This window comes from Pteropus vampyrus, unplaced genomic scaffold (genome assembly GCF_000151845.1).
Source record: "Pteropus vampyrus isolate Shadow unplaced genomic scaffold, Pvam_2.0 Scaffold640, whole genome shotgun sequence".
Lineage (NCBI taxonomy): Eukaryota > Metazoa > Chordata > Mammalia > Chiroptera > Pteropodidae > Pteropus > Pteropus vampyrus.
In genome coordinates, this window is record NW_011889421.1 from 345673 (window position 1) to 364068 (window position 18396).

The 18396-nt window shown below is 41.8% G+C and overlaps 1 protein-coding gene across 1 annotated transcript; it reads left to right on the top strand.

Annotated features, from left to right (window-relative positions):
• The first annotated feature begins 9312 nt into the window (after positions 1-9312).
• On the top strand, positions 9313-17994 carry DYRK3 (dual specificity tyrosine phosphorylation regulated kinase 3). Its single transcript, XM_011384993.2, has 3 exons — positions 9313-9579; positions 11413-11524; positions 16185-17994. Exons 1-3 carry the CDS (start codon positions 9503-9505, stop codon positions 17757-17759), a joined length of 1764 nt encoding a protein of 587 aa, XP_011383295.1. The 5' UTR covers positions 9313-9502; the 3' UTR covers positions 17760-17994.
• The last annotated feature ends 402 nt before the right edge of the window (positions 17995-18396 follow it).

Consider the following 18396-nt stretch of genomic DNA (forward strand, 5'->3'; position numbering starts at 1 on the left):
GAGAAATATTCCTTTTTAACTAGATGCTTACTGTACTTTTGGGTTCTGGATCACACCTAGGGTAGAACTAAACAGATCACACAACAGAGGTCAGAAATAAAAGAGGCCGAGGGGACAAGCACTGTGGGTATTGTTCCGAATGTCGTACTTCCTCTAGTTTTGTGCTCTCTACAGCAAAACCAAGCCCAGACAGGCTGGCTTTTGTTTAATATTTCCTTTCTGGAGAACTTGCAGGCAAGAGACTTTCTAGAGTCTGGAAGTGAACAACACTCCCAGGGTATGGGAAGGTTGGATGCTTAGGGATGGACGCACAGAGGGGTAAACTAGGGGAAGAAGGCCTGCAAGCATGGGTGTCTGCTCTCTTGGCTTTCTTTGCTCGCCTCGGGAATCTCAGCCCAGTGTAGGGGTGGCAAGGCCCAGCCCGCAGAGAGCCTTTAGATTGAGGGTGGAGGCAGGAATTGGCACAGTAGTATTCATTCCAGCTAGCCAGGTCACTCCATTGTTATGCACCATCCACTCACTATTCCTTGGGTTACATACGATTGATTGACAGGGAAGACGACCAGGCAACAGACGACAGAAGCAGAGACTGGAGTGATGCATCTATAAGCCAAGAACGCCAAGGATTGCTGGAAACCACCAGAAGCCAGAACAGAGACATGAACAGGTTCTCCCTCAGAGCCCCCAGAAGAAATCAACCCCACTGACACCTTTTGGCCTCCTGAACTGCGAGACAATAAATGTCTGTTGTTTTTAACCATCCAGTTTGTGGCAATTTGGGAAACTAATACAAGAGAAATAAAAAGATATGCTCACAAAAATATCTGTACACAGCATTCATAAGAACTTTATTCATAATTGTTTCAAAGTAAAAACAGCCCAAATGTTCATTGACAGGTAACTGGATAAGCAGAAAAGGATTTAGAAAGTAAGATTAGATGCGCTCGAGTGTGCAAGAGACTTTGTGTTTTAGGGCAGAAGGTGGGAGTGGGGAGTTACTTAGGATGATTTTTTCAAGACCAGACTTCAAGTTTAATTTAGATTATTTCAGTTGAAGATTTTATTCTCCACACATAGGTCACCAGATTTAGCAAACAAAAATACAAGATGCCCAGTTAAATTTGAATTTCAGATGAATTTTTAGTATCTGTATGTCCCAAATGTTACAAAGAACATACTCATACCCTACAGGTAGGGTATGAGTCATCCAGTAGAAATATGCTGATGACCTGTGAGGTCCAGCCCAGAAAAGGCAGGGTAGAGCCAGAGAAGTAAAGACCATTTAGGAAAAGTGGATGGAAACTGTTAAATTCCTATAATAAGTATAAATTTAATGACTATGAGCTGAGAACACTGATTCTTGGTGACTGAAAAATGAAGGAGAAAGAGGGAGCATTCATGGGGATCACAGTGTGGGGGTGAAGACCTGGAAACTTCTATGTACCAAGCAAGGGCCTTATCTATAAAAGACACTTGACAAACATTTGTCTGATTTTGGTGCACATATCGGGTGGACAGGAAGCTGAAACTATGGTTTTTGGATCACTATAACGTTAACGGTATTTCCTAGGAAGTTGAGTAGTCTACAAATAAAGCTATTTGTTTAATCAAAGGCTGTATGAGAGTACGCAATGTCTTGCCTTCTCATTATCAAATCCCAGGGGAAAATGAAGACATTCTCATTGTTCTTTTAGAGGTCGGTTTTAAAAAGACGATTTCCCTTTCCACTACTGTCCAGTTCCAGGGCCGTGACATTTCCAGGCACACTCGATATGACGACCTATTGCTCTTACTTCGGTGTGCCGTTTTTAAACTTCCTGCTCAGTGAGGTTAAGAAGCACAAACCAGATATAGTAAATCGACTTTTTAAAAGGTGTCTTTTCCTCATGGAAAACTGTGATTTCCCATTTCAGTGCTAGAAAGTGTAGGTGGCTTCGGCAAGAGCACAGCTTCTGGGCTCCGGTCGAAAGAGAAATGCACAAGGGGCTCTGGAAGCCTGGCTGCTTTCCAAGGCCCACTGGACACTCGGTTCCTGTTCCCTGTGGCTCCTCGAGGGCACTCAGCCTAGGAAGACTGTGTTTCTAGGCTTTTGTTTTAAAAAGCCAGCGAGCAAACAAAAGTGAAAAACCCCACATCAGGCCAGCCAGCAAGTACAATTTTGCAGGGAGCAGTGGATGCAAACGCAGCGATTTCCACTGATCGAGGGGTAGTTTCTAAAATTCTGGTGACATCAACATCTTTGCTGAGAACCTGCTATGTGCCTGGCACTGTGCTTGGCATGCGGAAAATGAAAATTATTAGTAAAACAAGATCACTATTTCAAAAATATCGGTCGAGCCCCTTATAAGAAATTCTTAATCATTAGAGCTGGTGGGATTGAAAGAGGTAGGAATTGATATTTTTTGAAAGTGCCCGTATCATTTACGTATTGCAGCACCCCTAAACTTAGTGGCTTAAAATAACAATTATATTATTTGCTCACAATTTTCAAGGGGCTGTTGACTTGGTCCTTTTGCTGGCTTTGCTTGGGATCCTCACGGAGCTGCTGTCTCTGGCAACACAGCTCTGCTGGATGGCCCCTCTCACTTGTCTGACAGCGGTGTTGGCTGAGGATTCTCCGCCCGTCTAGTTGCGACTTGTCCACACGGTGGCAGCATCTAAGAGCATGAGACAGAACCTGTAAGGTCTGAGACCGGAACACATAATAATCATGCAAGACGAGTCACTTTCATTGGTTAAAGCAAGTCACATGGCGAGCCAGAGCCAGGAGAAATGGTCTCCACCACTTGCTGGGTGCAACTGCAAAGAATATGTGGCCGTGTTAAATCAACCACAGTATCCAAGCTTTAATGTAACAAATTTCCACAAATTTAGTGGCTTAAGACAACACAGATTTAATACTTGATAGTTCTGGAAGTCAGAAATTCAAAAATCAAGCTATTGGCAGAACTGTGTTCTTTCTAAAAGCTCTAAGGGAGAATCTGTTTCCTTGCCATCTCCACCTTCATTCCTTGACTTGTTGCCCCTTCCTCCTTCTTCAAAACCCAAAACAATCATCTTCAGATCTCCTCTCTCTCTCTCTGACTTCTGCTTCCATCATCGCATCTCCTTCTCTGACCTTCTTGCTTCTCTATTTCATTTTATAGGGTCTCTTGTGATTACATTGGACCCATCCAGAAAATTAGGATAATTTCCCCAGATCAAGATCCTTAACTTAATCACATTTGCGCAAGGCCCTTTTTGCCATTTAAGGTGACATATTCACAGATTGTAGTATTCATTCCAGCTAGCCAGGTCACTCCATTGTTATGCACCATCCACTCACTATCCCTTGGGTTACATACGATTGATTGACAGGGAAGACGACCAGGCAACAACAGAAGCAGAGACTGGAGTGATGCATCTATAAGCCAAGAACGCCAAGGATTGCTGGAAACCACCAGAAGCCAGAACAGAGACATGAACAGGTTCTCCCTCAGAGCCCCCAGAAGAAATCAACCCCACTGACACCTTTTGGCCTCCTGAACTGCGAGACAATAAATGTCTGTTGTTTTTAACCATCCAGTTTGTGGCAATTTGGGAAACTAATACAAGAGAAATAAAAAGATATGCTCACAAAAATATCTGTACACAGCATTCATAAGAACTTTATTCATAATTGTTTCAAAGTAAAAACAGCCCAAATGTTCATTGACAGGTAACTGGATAAGCAGAAAAGGATTTAGAAAGTAAGATTAGATGCGCTCGAGTGTGCAAGAGACTTTGTGTTTTAGGGCAGAAGGTGGGAGTGGGGAGTTACTTAGGATGATTTTTTCAAGACCAGACTTCAAGTTTAATTTAGATTATTTCAGTTGAAGATTTTATTCTCCACACATAGGTCACCAGATTTAGCAAACAAAAATACAAGATGCCCAGTTAAATTTGAATTTCAGATGAATTTTTAGTATCTGTATGTCCCAAATGTTACAAAGAACATACTCATACCCTACAGGTAGGGTATGAGTCATCCAGTAGAAATATGCTGATGACCTGTGAGGTCCAGCCCAGAAAAGGCAGGGTAGAGCCAGAGAAGTAAAGACCATTTAGGAAAAGTGGATGGAAACTGTTAAATTCCTATAATAAGTATAAATTTAATGACTATGAGCTGAGAACACTGATTCTTGGTGACTGAAAAATGAAGGAGAAAGAGGGAGCATTCATGGGGATCACAGTGTGGGGGTGAAGACCTGGAAACTTCTATGTACCAAGCAAGGGCCTTATCTATAAAAGACACTTGACAAACATTTGTCTGATTTTGGTGCACATATCGGGTGGACAGGAAGCTGAAACTATGGTTTTTGGATCACTATAACGTTAACGGTATTTCCTAGGAAGTTGAGTAGTCTACAAATAAAGCTATTTGTTTAATCAAAGGCTGTATGAGAGTACGCAATGTCTTGCCTTCTCATTATCAAATCCCAGGGGAAAATGAAGACATTCTCATTGTTCTTTTAGAGGTCGGTTTTAAAAAGACGATTTCCCTTTCCACTACTGTCCAGTTCCAGGGCCGTGACATTTCCAGGCACACTCGATATGACGACCTATTGCTCTTACTTCGGTGTGCCGTTTTTAAACTTCCTGCTCAGTGAGGTTAAGAAGCACAAACCAGATATAGTAAATCGACTTTTTAAAAGGTGTCTTTTCCTCATGGAAAACTGTGATTTCCCATTTCAGTGCTAGAAAGTGTAGGTGGCTTCGGCAAGAGCACAGCTTCTGGGCTCCGGTCGAAAGAGAAATGCACAAGGGGCTCTGGAAGCCTGGCTGCTTTCCAAGGCCCACTGGACACTCGGTTCCTGTTCCCTGTGGCTCCTCGAGGGCACTCAGCCTAGGAAGACTGTGTTTCTAGGCTTTTGTTTTAAAAAGCCAGCGAGCAAACAAAAGTGAAAAACCCCACATCAGGCCAGCCAGCAAGTACAATTTTGCAGGGAGCAGTGGATGCAAACGCAGCGATTTCCACTGATCGAGGGGTAGTTTCTAAAATTCTGGTGACATCAACATCTTTGCTGAGAACCTGCTATGTGCCTGGCACTGTGCTTGGCATGCGGAAAATGAAAATTATTAGTAAAACAAGATCACTATTTCAAAAATATCGGTCGAGCCCCTTATAAGAAATTCTTAATCATTAGAGCTGGTGGGATTGAAAGAGGTAGGAATTGATATTTTTTGAAAGTGCCCGTATCATTTACGTATTGCAGCACCCCTAAACTTAGTGGCTTAAAATAACAATTATATTATTTGCTCACAATTTTCAAGGGGCTGTTGACTTGGTCCTTTTGCTGGCTTTGCTTGGGATCCTCACGGAGCTGCTGTCTCTGGCAACACAGCTCTGCTGGATGGCCCCTCTCACTTGTCTGACAGCGGTGTTGGCTGAGGATTCTCCGCCCGTCTAGTTGCGACTTGTCCACACGGTGGCAGCATCTAAGAGCATGAGACAGAACCTGTAAGGTCTGAGACCGGAACACATAATAATCATGCAAGACGAGTCACTTTCATTGGTTAAAGCAAGTCACATGGCGAGCCAGAGCCAGGAGAAATGGTCTCCACCACTTGCTGGGTGCAACTGCAAAGAATATGTGGCCGTGTTAAATCAACCACAGTATCCAAGCTTTAATGTAACAAATTTCCACAAATTTAGTGGCTTAAGACAACACAGATTTAATACTTGATAGTTCTGGAAGTCAGAAATTCAAAAATCAAGCTATTGGCAGAACTGTGTTCTTTCTAAAAGCTCTAAGGGAGAATCTGTTTCCTTGCCATCTCCACCTTCATTCCTTGACTTGTTGCCCCTTCCTCCTTCTTCAAAACCGAAAACAATCATCTTCAGATCTCCTCTCTCTCTCTCTGACTTCTGCTTCCATCATCGCATCTCCTTCTCTGACCTTCTTGCTTCTCTATTTCATTTTATAGGGTCTCTTGTGATTACATTGGACCCATCCAGAAAATTAGGATAATTTCCCCAGATCAAGATCCTTAACTTAATCACATTTGCGCAAGGCCCTTTTTGCCATTTAAGGTGACATATTCACAGATTCTGGGTTTAAGACATGGACACCTTTGGAGAACCATTATTCTGTTTACCACATTTTAGAATCTTAGAAAAACTGTGTGTCATAGAATTCAAAGGATCCAGCAGTGATCTAGTCTGGGCCACCCTGACAGGCTTAGGAAATACAGGCAGTGTACAGGCAGTCAAGGGCTTGGGTTTTAGAATCAAACCCACCAAGGTTTGTATTCCAGTTCACCACATGACAGCTAGGTGACCTTGGACAAGTTATTGATCTCTGAGATTGTTGTCTGAAGTGTAAGATGGGGATAATACTTATCTCACAGGACTTTTTTAAGTTTTAAATGAGAAACTATATTTAAGCACTTCAGCTGGTGCCTGGAACATAATAAATATCTAATAAATGGAAACAATGATTAAAGAATCTCAGTTAGGTTTAACGACTTAAGAGATATAGTTTCATATGACTGCTCAGGGGCTGTAGGTAGAACTGGTCATGCTGTCTCAGGAGAAGCAAGTGAAAAGAGGTGGCAGAAATTATGGGAAAAGAAATGGACATTCTGGGGTTAGAGGTTAATAAGGACAAACTCCAGGGTTTAGGAGACACAGAATCAAGTGTCTACAGTACTGGAACAAGCACAGGGATTGTTTTGTTGTTTTTGTTTTTAAGATTCAGAAGTGTTAATAGGGGCATCTTTCAAAATTTAGGAGGGAGAGAGAGGGTTTGAACAGGAAGTACATGAAGTTCAGAAGACAGTTTTCTGAGGCTCCAGGAAAATAAGGCATGGCTTTAGTGTTTCGTTGAAGCAGACTTTTGTGTTTCTGAACAAAATAGCAGGTCCATGTTTCTGGAGCTCAGGCGAATTTGAGATTGCTATGGCTTGGGGAAAAGAGTGAGTTTCACAAATTCTCTCCAAGTGATTTTTAAAAATTCATTACAGTTTTATGACTCATATGTCATACTATGCATTATGGCACATTATGCCACAAAGAATAATTCATGGCAATGAAATGATTTAAACTTAGCCTAACCCACCAATAGCTGTTTCATCACAAAATTCCAGTTGAATGTGGCCACAGGGACATTTTCTTAACCTAGGCTGTTATTACATTCTGACTGTTCCACAATGATTTTCGAAGATCTGGAATAGTTCCATTTTTTTATTTGTTTGTTACAGTTTACTTATTTTGCAGATGTATTAGAACTAGCTTTGAAGGGCAGGCAGGTAACGTATATATTTGGCTAATCCATCGTAGGCAAATCTGGCTTTAGCTGTGTGGAGAAAGTTAATGGAGATTGTGAACCACTTTTGAATGGAGCTTTGGAGGGGAAGAAATGGCGTGAATGGCGTGAAGTATGCCTGTCGAGATTTGGAAAGCACAAAACAGCAGCTCAGTCTGGGTGTGGAGGCTCCTGCTAGATTCCTCACTGGACTTTAACTCAGCAGCTCCTTGAAGAAATATTGAAAAGTACTTGGGTCACTAAAGTTAGAGCTCCTGCAACCTCAAGGAATACTCCCTCCCTTGACCATGAGAACAAAAGGCTAAAGATAAGGAAGCCTCTGTGTTTCCCACAGAGGCTGGAAGGGGAGCAGGAATGCTTCAGGTGGGCTCACAGAGAAATGTCTGGAACACAGACTGGGGAGATTCAATCCTCTCAAAGCAGTGATTCAGAATGAGGAAATAAGAAAACTTATGGGGTAAGTCTCATTCAAATGTTTAGGGCAGTAAGGTGGTTTGAGGTGTTCACATGACTATGAAGAACAGTGATTATTTAATAGAATTTTGCAATCTTAGAGCTGAAAGGGACTTCAGCAACAATCTAGTCCAAACCTTTGGTTGCCATGGAACTTTCTACAAACAAATGATTCCAGAGGAGCTCAGATACAAACCCATATGAAAGCAGGATTGTTCTGGTTGGGGGGTGGGGAGATGACAAAAAAAAAACCTCCACAAAACCTTATTCATAAAATTAGAAAATTTTTAAAAATCATCATGGAAGGAAATATTTTTATTTATAGTTATATCAGAGAGGCTAAAGCAACATTGGTCACAAAGAATAGTTGCCCAAACGAACACATTCATGGTTTATAAAGTGAAGAGCCTTTGGATTTTAAGGGCATGTTTATTTGGAGGCATGAAAACGGAGTATGATTTTAGTTACACGGAAATGAACCTTGGATGGAAATTTTTCTATTTATGGACTATGCTCTATGCTGATTTGGGACAATGAGTCCCTAAGTCCCCATTCACGCCAGGTGGCGCCCGTGTTCAGCATTTGGAGAACAAGGCTTTTGGTTTTCTTCTTAAGGGTCAGATGGCCTCGTGCTCTGCCGGTTTAGAAAACCCGATTGGATACCACGCTGAAGAAAACAACACTTGTGTTTTTCTGCTTTAACAACTTTCCCTCTCACTTTCATTCCAACTATCAAAGTCCGCTTAATATCTGTATTACTAAGGTGTCTTAACTTTTCAGAAAAGGAAGACACCGCCCCCCCGCCCCTCCGGCCCCACAACCGCCCCACTCCCTCTCTCTAAAGAAAAATACAGGAAGAGCCTTCCAAGGGGATGCAGGAGGAGGGAGGCTGGGAGTTTGCAGACTTCTAGTTTAGGTTTCGTCAACTAGAAGAGCCCCAGAAAGCACGGCTCCTCTGGCCTCAGTTTCTCATCCCTAAAATAGCTCATTGAGCCCTACCGTCTGTGGCATCCCCCTGCAGGGGAGTCAGACAATCCCCCACTTAAATTCTGAATTCTAGAGAAATCTGTAAAAGAGGGCTGTCATCTGGTATGGTTACCGAGATTAAATAAAACAATGTAATGTTAGGAAGCTCTGGTACAGTATTACTAACTGGATTTATTATTATTGCTCTCCTACGTAACTCATTACCCGGGGGGGTGGCGGCTCATTAGGGAAGTCTAAGAAATTACGTTTTTTTAATTCATTTTTAATTCATAATCAAGAGGTTTTAGAACTCCAGCCTGCAATGTGCTAAGGGACAGCAGGCTTCTAAGGTAGAAATGGGGCTAAGTGCTACTTCCACAATACGCCGCCGGACCCTTTCTCCGATCTGCGGGCTGCGACCCCACGCGCTCAGCTCACCGCCAGCGAACCCCGGCTGCGGGAGAGTCACCTCTCAAACTTGAACCTCCCGGAGCCTGCGCGGTGGTGGGAGGCCTCGGACCCCGCCCCCGTGCGTTGCCGCGTCGCTGCGCAGAGGCATTTCCCGGGGCGTGCCGCGGTTGCTAGGCGACCACACCGCTCCCCCGCCCACCCCTGCCGCTCCTCTTTCCCTCCCGGCTGGGTCCAGTCGCGAGCGAAGGCGCGCGGAGCTGCAGTGTCTCTACCAGAGTCCCTGGGGAAGCATCGCGGCCGGGGAAGCAGCCGCCCCAGTGCAGCGGACGCTGCTCGCTGGACCCTCCAACCGCCGCCCCTCCCCCCGGGGGGTTCTGAGCTAGGGGATGGGAGGCACGGCTCGCGGGCCGGGGCGGAAGGATGCGGGGCCGCCCGGAGCCGGACTCCCGCCCCAGCAGCGGAGGTAACGGCGCCATCGGGTAACGGGTTGGGGGCGCCGGATTGAGAGGCTGCCGCTGGCAGTCAAAGTCGGGGGGCGGGGAAGGCTTGGGCCTCCAGCAGGAGGGACGAGGGAAGGGGTCTGATCCCCTCCCGGGGACCAGCCCACCCCTCTTCCTCTTCATCAGCTCCCCTCCCCCAGCCCTCAGTGTGCCGGGGAGAGGGCTAGAGCGGAGTTAGAGGTTCCCACCGTCGAGGTTATCGCTGAAGCCCTAGATCAGGAGTATATAGTAAGGAACTCTTAGAAGCTCAGACTTTGGGTGGGGATTTTTAGCAAACTGGGGGAGACAGGGAGCGATCGCTTTCAGAGCAGCCCTGTTGCTCAGAGCAGATGACCAAGAGCTTAACTCTTGGGGCTTTGCGGTGAGGGGTGCGGTTTGTCTTTGGATGTGCAGGTGAGGGTTTCTGCTGATACGGCTTTCAGTGGGTTCTATTTTGAGAGATTCTCCACCTTGCATTGTATTTTATAACTAAATGGGGAGAAGGGACTCCTCAATATTTGCGTGGAGACTTGAGTAATTTTCTCTGGCGATTTATAAGAAATCTTGTAGGTCTTCTTTCTCTTTTTCTCTGTAAATGTGGTTGCCTATCCCGTTTTGTTTTATTCATACTGTTGGCAGAGTTAGTCACATCCAGAATTTTTAGTTCTTGTTGTTGAAGCAGTTTTCGTTAAAGATATAAATGATTCCATCAGAATGTGAAAGCATGTTTTTAAAAAGAACATCCCCAAAATATTTGTATTTTTTACTCTGTACTCCTATAACACATCAATTAAGAAAACTCTAGAATTAATTTTACAAAACAGTTTTTACAGGCAACTAAAATATTCTAGCATATCTTAAAAGGTTTTTTAAAAATTCTACCCCTGCAATCCGGTCATCATCATTGTATTCACAGTACATCATGTAAAAATGATATAATGAAATGCTGATTTGTGTAACTGGGAAATTTATGTTCTTGGTGGCAGATGAAATACATTATTCAAGGCTATCTTGTGGATTAAATAAATCCTCTCTGTCTTTTGTGTTCCCTTACCATGGTGGAGCCAGTGTTAAAGAACGAAGACATGATTCTTAATCATTTAGCCTTTAGCTTCCACCACCCACCAGAAAATGCAGTGGGTAAAGAAGTGAAATTCAGTACATTTTGTAATTTAGAGAACCCTTTAATATTTGCTGTAGTTTTCACTGTATTTTTCTACAAGTTAGGTAAATGTTAAATAGGTAAGTAAATAAATAAATTGAAAGAACACAGCCCTAACAAGGCCTCTTATTTCCTGCCTGTAAGATGCAGAAGTGTGTAGACTGGAACTGTTCTCTCCATTACAACATGTGGAAAACAGGCTCGGGAGGAATGTAGTGCAGCCAGTGGTAGAGCTGAGATTAGGATCCAAGTCTTGAAAGTACAGTTACCTCTGTCTTTTTTTTTTTTCTTCTGTTCTGGTTTTTAGGCTTCAGATTTGAGCTAGCTTTTATTTTCAAGTACTAAGCTAAATGAGATCCTTTTTGATAGCCTTCATTTTTAACAACATCCAGAAAGTAAGACTTGTTTTAACTATTTCAAAATATAAACCTAGAAATGCTGTACTCTCTTAAAAAAAAAAAAAGTTGAATTTCCTCTATTCCTATGCCAAACACCCTAGTTGTTTGTATTCAGTGCCAAAATGCAGTATAGATAATTATTTATATTCATTATTCTTTGTAGCAGATACGAAGCAGTTAAGACATAGAATGTTTTGGAAATAGAAATTTGTGTACTTCAGTTACTGACAGATTTTATCTGTAATCCTTTCAAATAGATTGGGGGATGGTGTCTATGATACCTTCATGATGATAGATGAAACCAAATGCCCACCCTGTTCAAACGTTCTCTGCAATCCTTCTGAACCACCTCTACCCAGAAGACTAAATGTAAGTAGATGAAGTCATTCTTTGCTCTGTAATTGTCTTGGAAAGGAGGAAGTGCTACTTAATGCTCAAGGTACAGTTACATCTCTCTGGCAACCCAGACTCTTTGTATCCTTTGTATTTATTTGTGGCTCTTGACTTTGGAATAATTTCTGTGGTGGGAGCTTAGCTTTTCAGATTGATTTTGATTTAGAGCCTACCTACTCCTTTCAACCACTGGGATAAATATATGACAGTAGAGAAATAATATACTACTTTTATCCAGGTAATGTTTATTTTTTTTACAGGATGATATATACAGTGTATTACAAAGGCTCCATTTAACAAAAACAAGGAATAGAAAATATCCCTGAATTCATAGATTTGCATTTTTTTCCACAAAAGAAAAAAAAGCAAATCCAACCTAATTGGAAGCCAAAAAAAAACAATTTTTTAAGTTTAATTTTTTCTTTTTAAATTTATTTTTAATTATTCTAGACATACAATATTATATAAGTTTCAGGTGTACAGCATAGTAATTCAATATGTGTATACCTTACAAAGTGATCAAAGTGGTAAATGTAGTACCCATCTGGCACCATACATAGTTATTATGATATTATTGACTATATTCCCTGTGCTGTACTTTATATTCCCGTGATTTATTTTTTAAGTGGAAGTTTGTACTTCTTAATCCCTTCCCCATTTCCTCCCAATGAATTTCTTAATGTATAGTATTCAGTAACAGTTTTTGGGAAACACAAGATTTTAGATTCCAACACAGTCTTTGGACACTTTGCTGGGAATAAAAAATGCTTTTTGACCTCTTGGTGACACGTAGTTCATGATGCCATGACTCCGTTTTGAGACCCTATTGCTATTTTTGCAGTCTTTTAGCATCACTAAAAGTCTTTTACCATTTATCCAAGATGCTCTTACATTTTCATTGTAAACTATAAATTATCTGCTTCTAAGCTTTTATTAGGTTAAGCTTTGTGCTGCAGAGATTTTGGGTCAAGAACTAGGGAGAGGATAGTGTTTCATATCTGGATGGGAAGGTTTTTTCTTTTCTGAATTTCTTAAGATCTTTAAGACTTGATTAACACAGTAGAAAATTCTATTTGAAATGTCAAGAGACCTCCAAATTAACAGTGTACGTGAAGCATTCTTAAATAAAACATGATTAATCTGGCATTATCTGTCTCTCTGGATATAATTACATAGTTAAGATATTTGATATAGTTGATTATATGCCTTGCTTGGTTATTGTGATTATAAACCTAGAATAGAAATATATAGTGTTTTAAAACACTATATATACTCTGTGTATAATAGTTTATTATACCTGTTCGAAAATCATAGCTCCTCCTAGAACAATGGAAGGAAGATTTTATTTATAGCACAGCAGACTTGATACGTAATTGATTCAGGCCAGTATTTGAGTTATTTACAGGAAAGGAAAGAAAGCTAAGGAGAGAACTTCTCCCTGTGTGGAAAAATTCCTTCCTGGAATTCTTCAGATTCACAGGCCTGGATAATTCGGAGTGGACTGACTACACCTGATGTATCGTGTTCTGTTCTGGGAGCTACACTTCAAGAGAGACAAAGTGCAGCCTGTGTTGAGAATGTGAATAGGAATGCGTAAGGGAACCTGACACAAGCCGTGTGGGGTAGAGGGTGCAATGGGGATGACGAACCTCAAGAAAAAGGGTGGGGGCCGCACAGCCCCTTTTAGGTATCTGAGGGATTTTACATGAAATTTGGATACTTCCGTGTAGTTCCAGAGGGCAAAATAAGACTTGATTTGCAGGAAGAGAGATTTACGCTCGCTTTTAGGAAAAACCATGAGTCGGGAAATCCACATGGCATCCTTAATCTTGTAATAGTTCTATGGAAATTAAATTTCTGTTACGTATCTGCTCTTATTAGTGTCCTGTACCCGAGACCCTCTCTTTATCACAAACAGAAATGAAGACCTCCAGAGCCAGCACAGCCTTTCATGTAGGCAGAGTAGGTGAAATGCCCAGGGGTGGGCCCCGGACCACAAATACCTTTCCTACCAGCTTTTATTAGGTTAAGCTTTATTGATGACTGCAGTTCCTAGAGAATCATTCCTTTGAGTTAAGGCCTTGATCTTCTGTTAAAGTTGAAATATCTCTAGAGAGGTAACACATCGCATTGTATAGCAAATTGAAAGCAAGTTTTATGTGGGGGAGAAAGTGGCTGACGTGTTTCTGTACACCCTAAGGGAAGGCCTGTTTTAGGGACCTGCATGGAGCAGAAGGCATATTTAGTGCCAGACGCCCGGTGGAGAGAGACTGGAAATATGGAGGCAGGCGCTACAGAGAGAAGAAATCAACTGAATGGGGAAAGGGAGAGTGTATAGAAGTTTAAACCGTAGTATATGGAGAATTATTGCTGCCAGTGTTTTCACGTTTTATAGTTTGTGAGGGTCTTTCACACGTTATCACACGATTCAACAACGTCCTGCAAGATATTACTGTCTAGATGCTACAGTTAAAGAAACTGAGGCTGAGAAACTGGGATAAAGATAAGCAGCATAGCCAGGATCCCAGCCCAGGCCTTCTGACTTCACATTTCTTCAGAACGTGTTCCCAAGATTAGCAGTGAATATTTAGATGCATTTAAGTTAGAGAGTGAGAATTTTAAGGAAAACTGGCTGAGATGCATGCACATGTCATTTTTGTCATGTAAATGTACCTAGAACCAAACAATTTTAATTCCCCAATTCAGCCAAAGGATCTTCTAATAGATTGTAGTTCCTTGAGAACTCGTGTTTATTTTTTTTAGCACTTATAATAGTGAACAATAAATGTTCATGTGTATGTCGGATGGGTGGGTAGGACCCTTTCTTTTTTCTTTCCCCAAAATAGAGATAATTATTTGACTTAATTACCAATGAGAAAAATGTCGCCTTGGATCTGACATTTTAGCAAGGTATTTAGGTTCTGTCTGCAGCCCTATTTTAATTTTTTGACCAGTGGTAGTTCTCTATTTTGGTATCAGTGAGATTTGCCCTGGTCCGTATCTTATCTCTTTACTTTAAAACTAAGTGTCACAGTGTGACTACAGTTGTACTGGCTGCTTTTGTAATATATCATAAATGTTGAAATTGATTAAATGACCTAAAAGGAGCAGGTGGAAACTAATGTTCTTTTATAACCTAGATTAGGAGCTGTCTTTGAAAGAGTATGCCAGCACTTAAATTTTTTAATCTTTTTTTTGTTGTTTATAGTTTCATCTTTTAAAATGTCATTTATTTAAGGTGATAGGCCAGGTGTTGTTTGCACAGTTTATATTACAATTCAGCTTTTTTAAAGGTTTGGCCACTTTGGATCATTACCTTTAAATTTTTATCATATTTTTAGAGATCATAACTGTCGTTCAGCGCTCTCATGAAATTATCTACCCCTGATCATAGAAACTGCCGGAAATTGTCAAAAAGATTAGGAGCACAATTCTTCAGGTTCCATTAAGAACAGTAGATCTTCTTTGCAGTATCCTAGAATTTTTTTTTAAACAACAGCATTTAACATTCTTAGCTTAGTTGGTTTTTTTTTTTTTTAAGCATTTAGCTTTTTTGCTTTTCTCCCCCTCCATCTAATTTCAAAGAACCTTGTTTCATTTCAGAGGAGTACATAGAGCTTTCTTCTGTGAGTTACTGTTCTTTGCAGGCAAAAGTTAAAGAAAATCAAGTAAAAAGGGAAGTAGTATGGCTTTATCACCTTCCTCTTGATGAGGAAGAATTGGTGTATGTGTCTATGAAAGGGAGACAGAGAGACCCTTTATCTCTAGGAGAGTTTTATAAGAAATGCCAGAGTGTTGGACTCTCACTGTCAGATAAACAAAAAATTGGCCTGGATCATCAAAGTGTTCTCTCTGGCTTAGAGCTTTTCTGATTCAATGAACTGAGCTAGAAGCCTGCAATAATTTATTTAGGGACCTGGGAATAGACGATGACTCCTTGGTTGATTCCAGGCCATGGCCAGCATTCAGCCCCACTGGAGAGTAGTACAGGCACTAGGAGAACCTGCAGGTGAGTTATGTTAATGGGAAGGGTCCTGGACTGACAGAAGACCTGGGTTCAAATCCTGATTCTGTCCCTTAGTAGTACTTTGTCATTTACAGAACACTTTAATCTACATTATTTTGATCCTGCTATATGCCCTTAAGATTTTGGAAGGTACTTGAAACCATTAGTAAACAATATGAGACAGTATATATATAATTAAGTGCCAGATTTTGTAGATAGCCTTGAAAAGCTGCAATTAAGATACGAGTATGGGCTTGGGGTAGTTCTGAGTGGAAGAGAGAGGACTTGGATTGGGCCTTGAAAGAGTGTAAAATTTGAGTGGATGGGGAGAGAAGATTCTCAGTAGAAAGACATACCTGTTAGAAGGAACCTAGCATGTTTAGAGTATGGTAAAAAAGACCATCTTGTCTTGAACAAAGCAAGGCATATGTAGGGGCAGGGGTGGCTGTAATACTCAGGAGGCCTGAGGATTAATACGTAGAAGTTTCTGGAGACTTCTGTTTTTCTTATCTCACTTTTGGGTTGTTTTAACCTAAGTGGCTGGACATGTTTTGTTGTTGTTCAGTCAGGGGGAGGATTCTTTCATCCTTCCACTGTTTTTAGCGTTACATTCCTTTTTATTTTCCATAGATCACCACTGAACAGTTAACGAGAGATCATACTCAGCACTTCCTGAATGGAGGTGAAATGAAGGTAGAACAGCTGTTTCAAGAATTTGGCAACAGAAGATCTGATACTTTTCAGTCAGATGGCATCAACGACTCTGAAAAATGCTCTCCTACCGTTTCTCAGGGTAAAAGCTCAGATAGCTTGAATACGGTGAAGTCCAGCAGTTCACCCAAAGCATCCAAAGCGGTGCCTCTGACTCCAGAACAAGCACTGAAGCAATATAAACACCACCTCACTGCTTATGAGAAGCTGGAAATCATCAATTATCCAGAAATTTACTTTGTAGGTCCAAATGCCAAAAAAAGACATGGAGTTATTGGTGGTCCCAATAATGGGGGGTATGATGATGCAGATGGGGCTTACATTCATGTACCTAGAGACCATCTAGCTTATCGATATGAGGTGCTGAAAATTATTGGCAAGGGGAGTTTTGGACAGGTGGCCCGGGTCTATGATCACAAACTTCGACAGTACGTGGCCCTGAAGATGGTGCGCAATGAGAAGCGTTTCCATCGTCAAGCAGCTGAGGAGATCCGGATTTTGGAGCATCTTAGAAAGCAGGATAAAACTGGTAGCATGAACGTCATTCACATGCTGGAAAGTTTCACATTCCGGAACCATGTTTGCATGGCCTTTGAATTGCTGAGCATAGACCTTTATGAGCTAATTAAAAAAAACAAGTTTCAGGGCTTTAGCGTCCAGTTGGTACGCAAGTTTGCTCAGTCCATCTTGCAGTCCTTAGATGCTCTCCACAAAAATAAGATCATTCACTGTGACCTGAAGCCAGAAAACATTCTCCTGAAACACCATGGGCGCAGTGCGACCAAGGTCATCGACTTTGGGTCCAGCTGTTTCGAATACCAGAAGCTTTATACGTATATCCAGTCTCGGTTCTACAGAGCTCCGGAGATCATCCTGGGAGGCCGCTACAGCACACCTATTGACATGTGGAGTTTTGGCTGCATCCTTGCAGAACTTTTAACAGGACACCCTCTCTTCCCTGGGGAGGACGAAGGAGACCAGTTGGCCTGCATGATGGAGCTTCTAGGGATGCCGCCACCCAAACTTCTGGAGCAGAGCAAACGTGCCAAGTACTTTATTAACTCCAAGGGCCTGCCTCGCTACTGTTCTGTGACTACTCAGGCGGATGGGAGAGTTGTGCTTGTGGGGGGTCGCTCACGTCGGGGTAAAAAGCGGGGTCCCCCGGGTAGCAAAGACTGGGTGACAGCTCTGAAAGGGTGTGATGACTATTTGTTCATAGAGTTTTTGAAAAGGTGTCTTCACTGGGATCCTTCTGCCCGCCTGACCCCAGCTCAAGCATTAAGACACCCTTGGATTAGCAAGTCTGTGCCTAGACCTCTTACCATCGAGAAGGTGTCAGGCAAACGGGTGGTAAATCCTGCAAATGCTTTCCAGGGACTGGGTTCCAAACTGCCTCCAGTTGTTGGCATCGCCAGTAAGCTTAAAGCTAACTTAATGTCAGAAACCAATGGTGGTATACCTCTGTGCAGTGTGTTGCCGAAACTGATTAGCTAATGGACAGTGATGTGCTCAGAGATGCAATGTATGTATTTTTAATTATCTTGCAAACCTGAAAATGGGAAAAAAATACAAACCATTGGTGGATATGTTTTTGTTATACTAGATTTCTTCTTTTTAAACAGTAAAACATTTTTATATGACTATAAAAAGAACTCTTCAAGGGCTAATTACCTAACCAGCTTGTATTGGCCATCCTGGAATATACATTAAATGACTTTTTAATAGGTCAGTGTATCTTTTGTATTATTATCAGGTGTACATCAACCTAGGTACTATTCTGTTGGTTTAAATCCCTTTCTCTCAAGATAGACAGTATACCAAGAAGTATATCCTGAGCATTCCTCACCTCTTGTCTCCCTCAGCATCTGTTCCAGAGGAGTAACTTAGGACATGGCTGTAGTTATAGATGAGAGCCGAAGCTAGGTCTCTTGCCACAGCAAGCCATTGTGTGGGCTCATTCTAGGTGAAAGGGCTCAGCAGAATGTGGGGCGTGGGCAGCTCCAGGAAGCTCTTGGTCACCTGGAGAAGTGGTGTCCCTGTTTCTCAACGACTCATTTCTCTTTTCTTTGATTCTGTGATACGTGTTTTTATTTTATGTTGCTATTATTTTTTAAATTTTTAAAAACTTTTA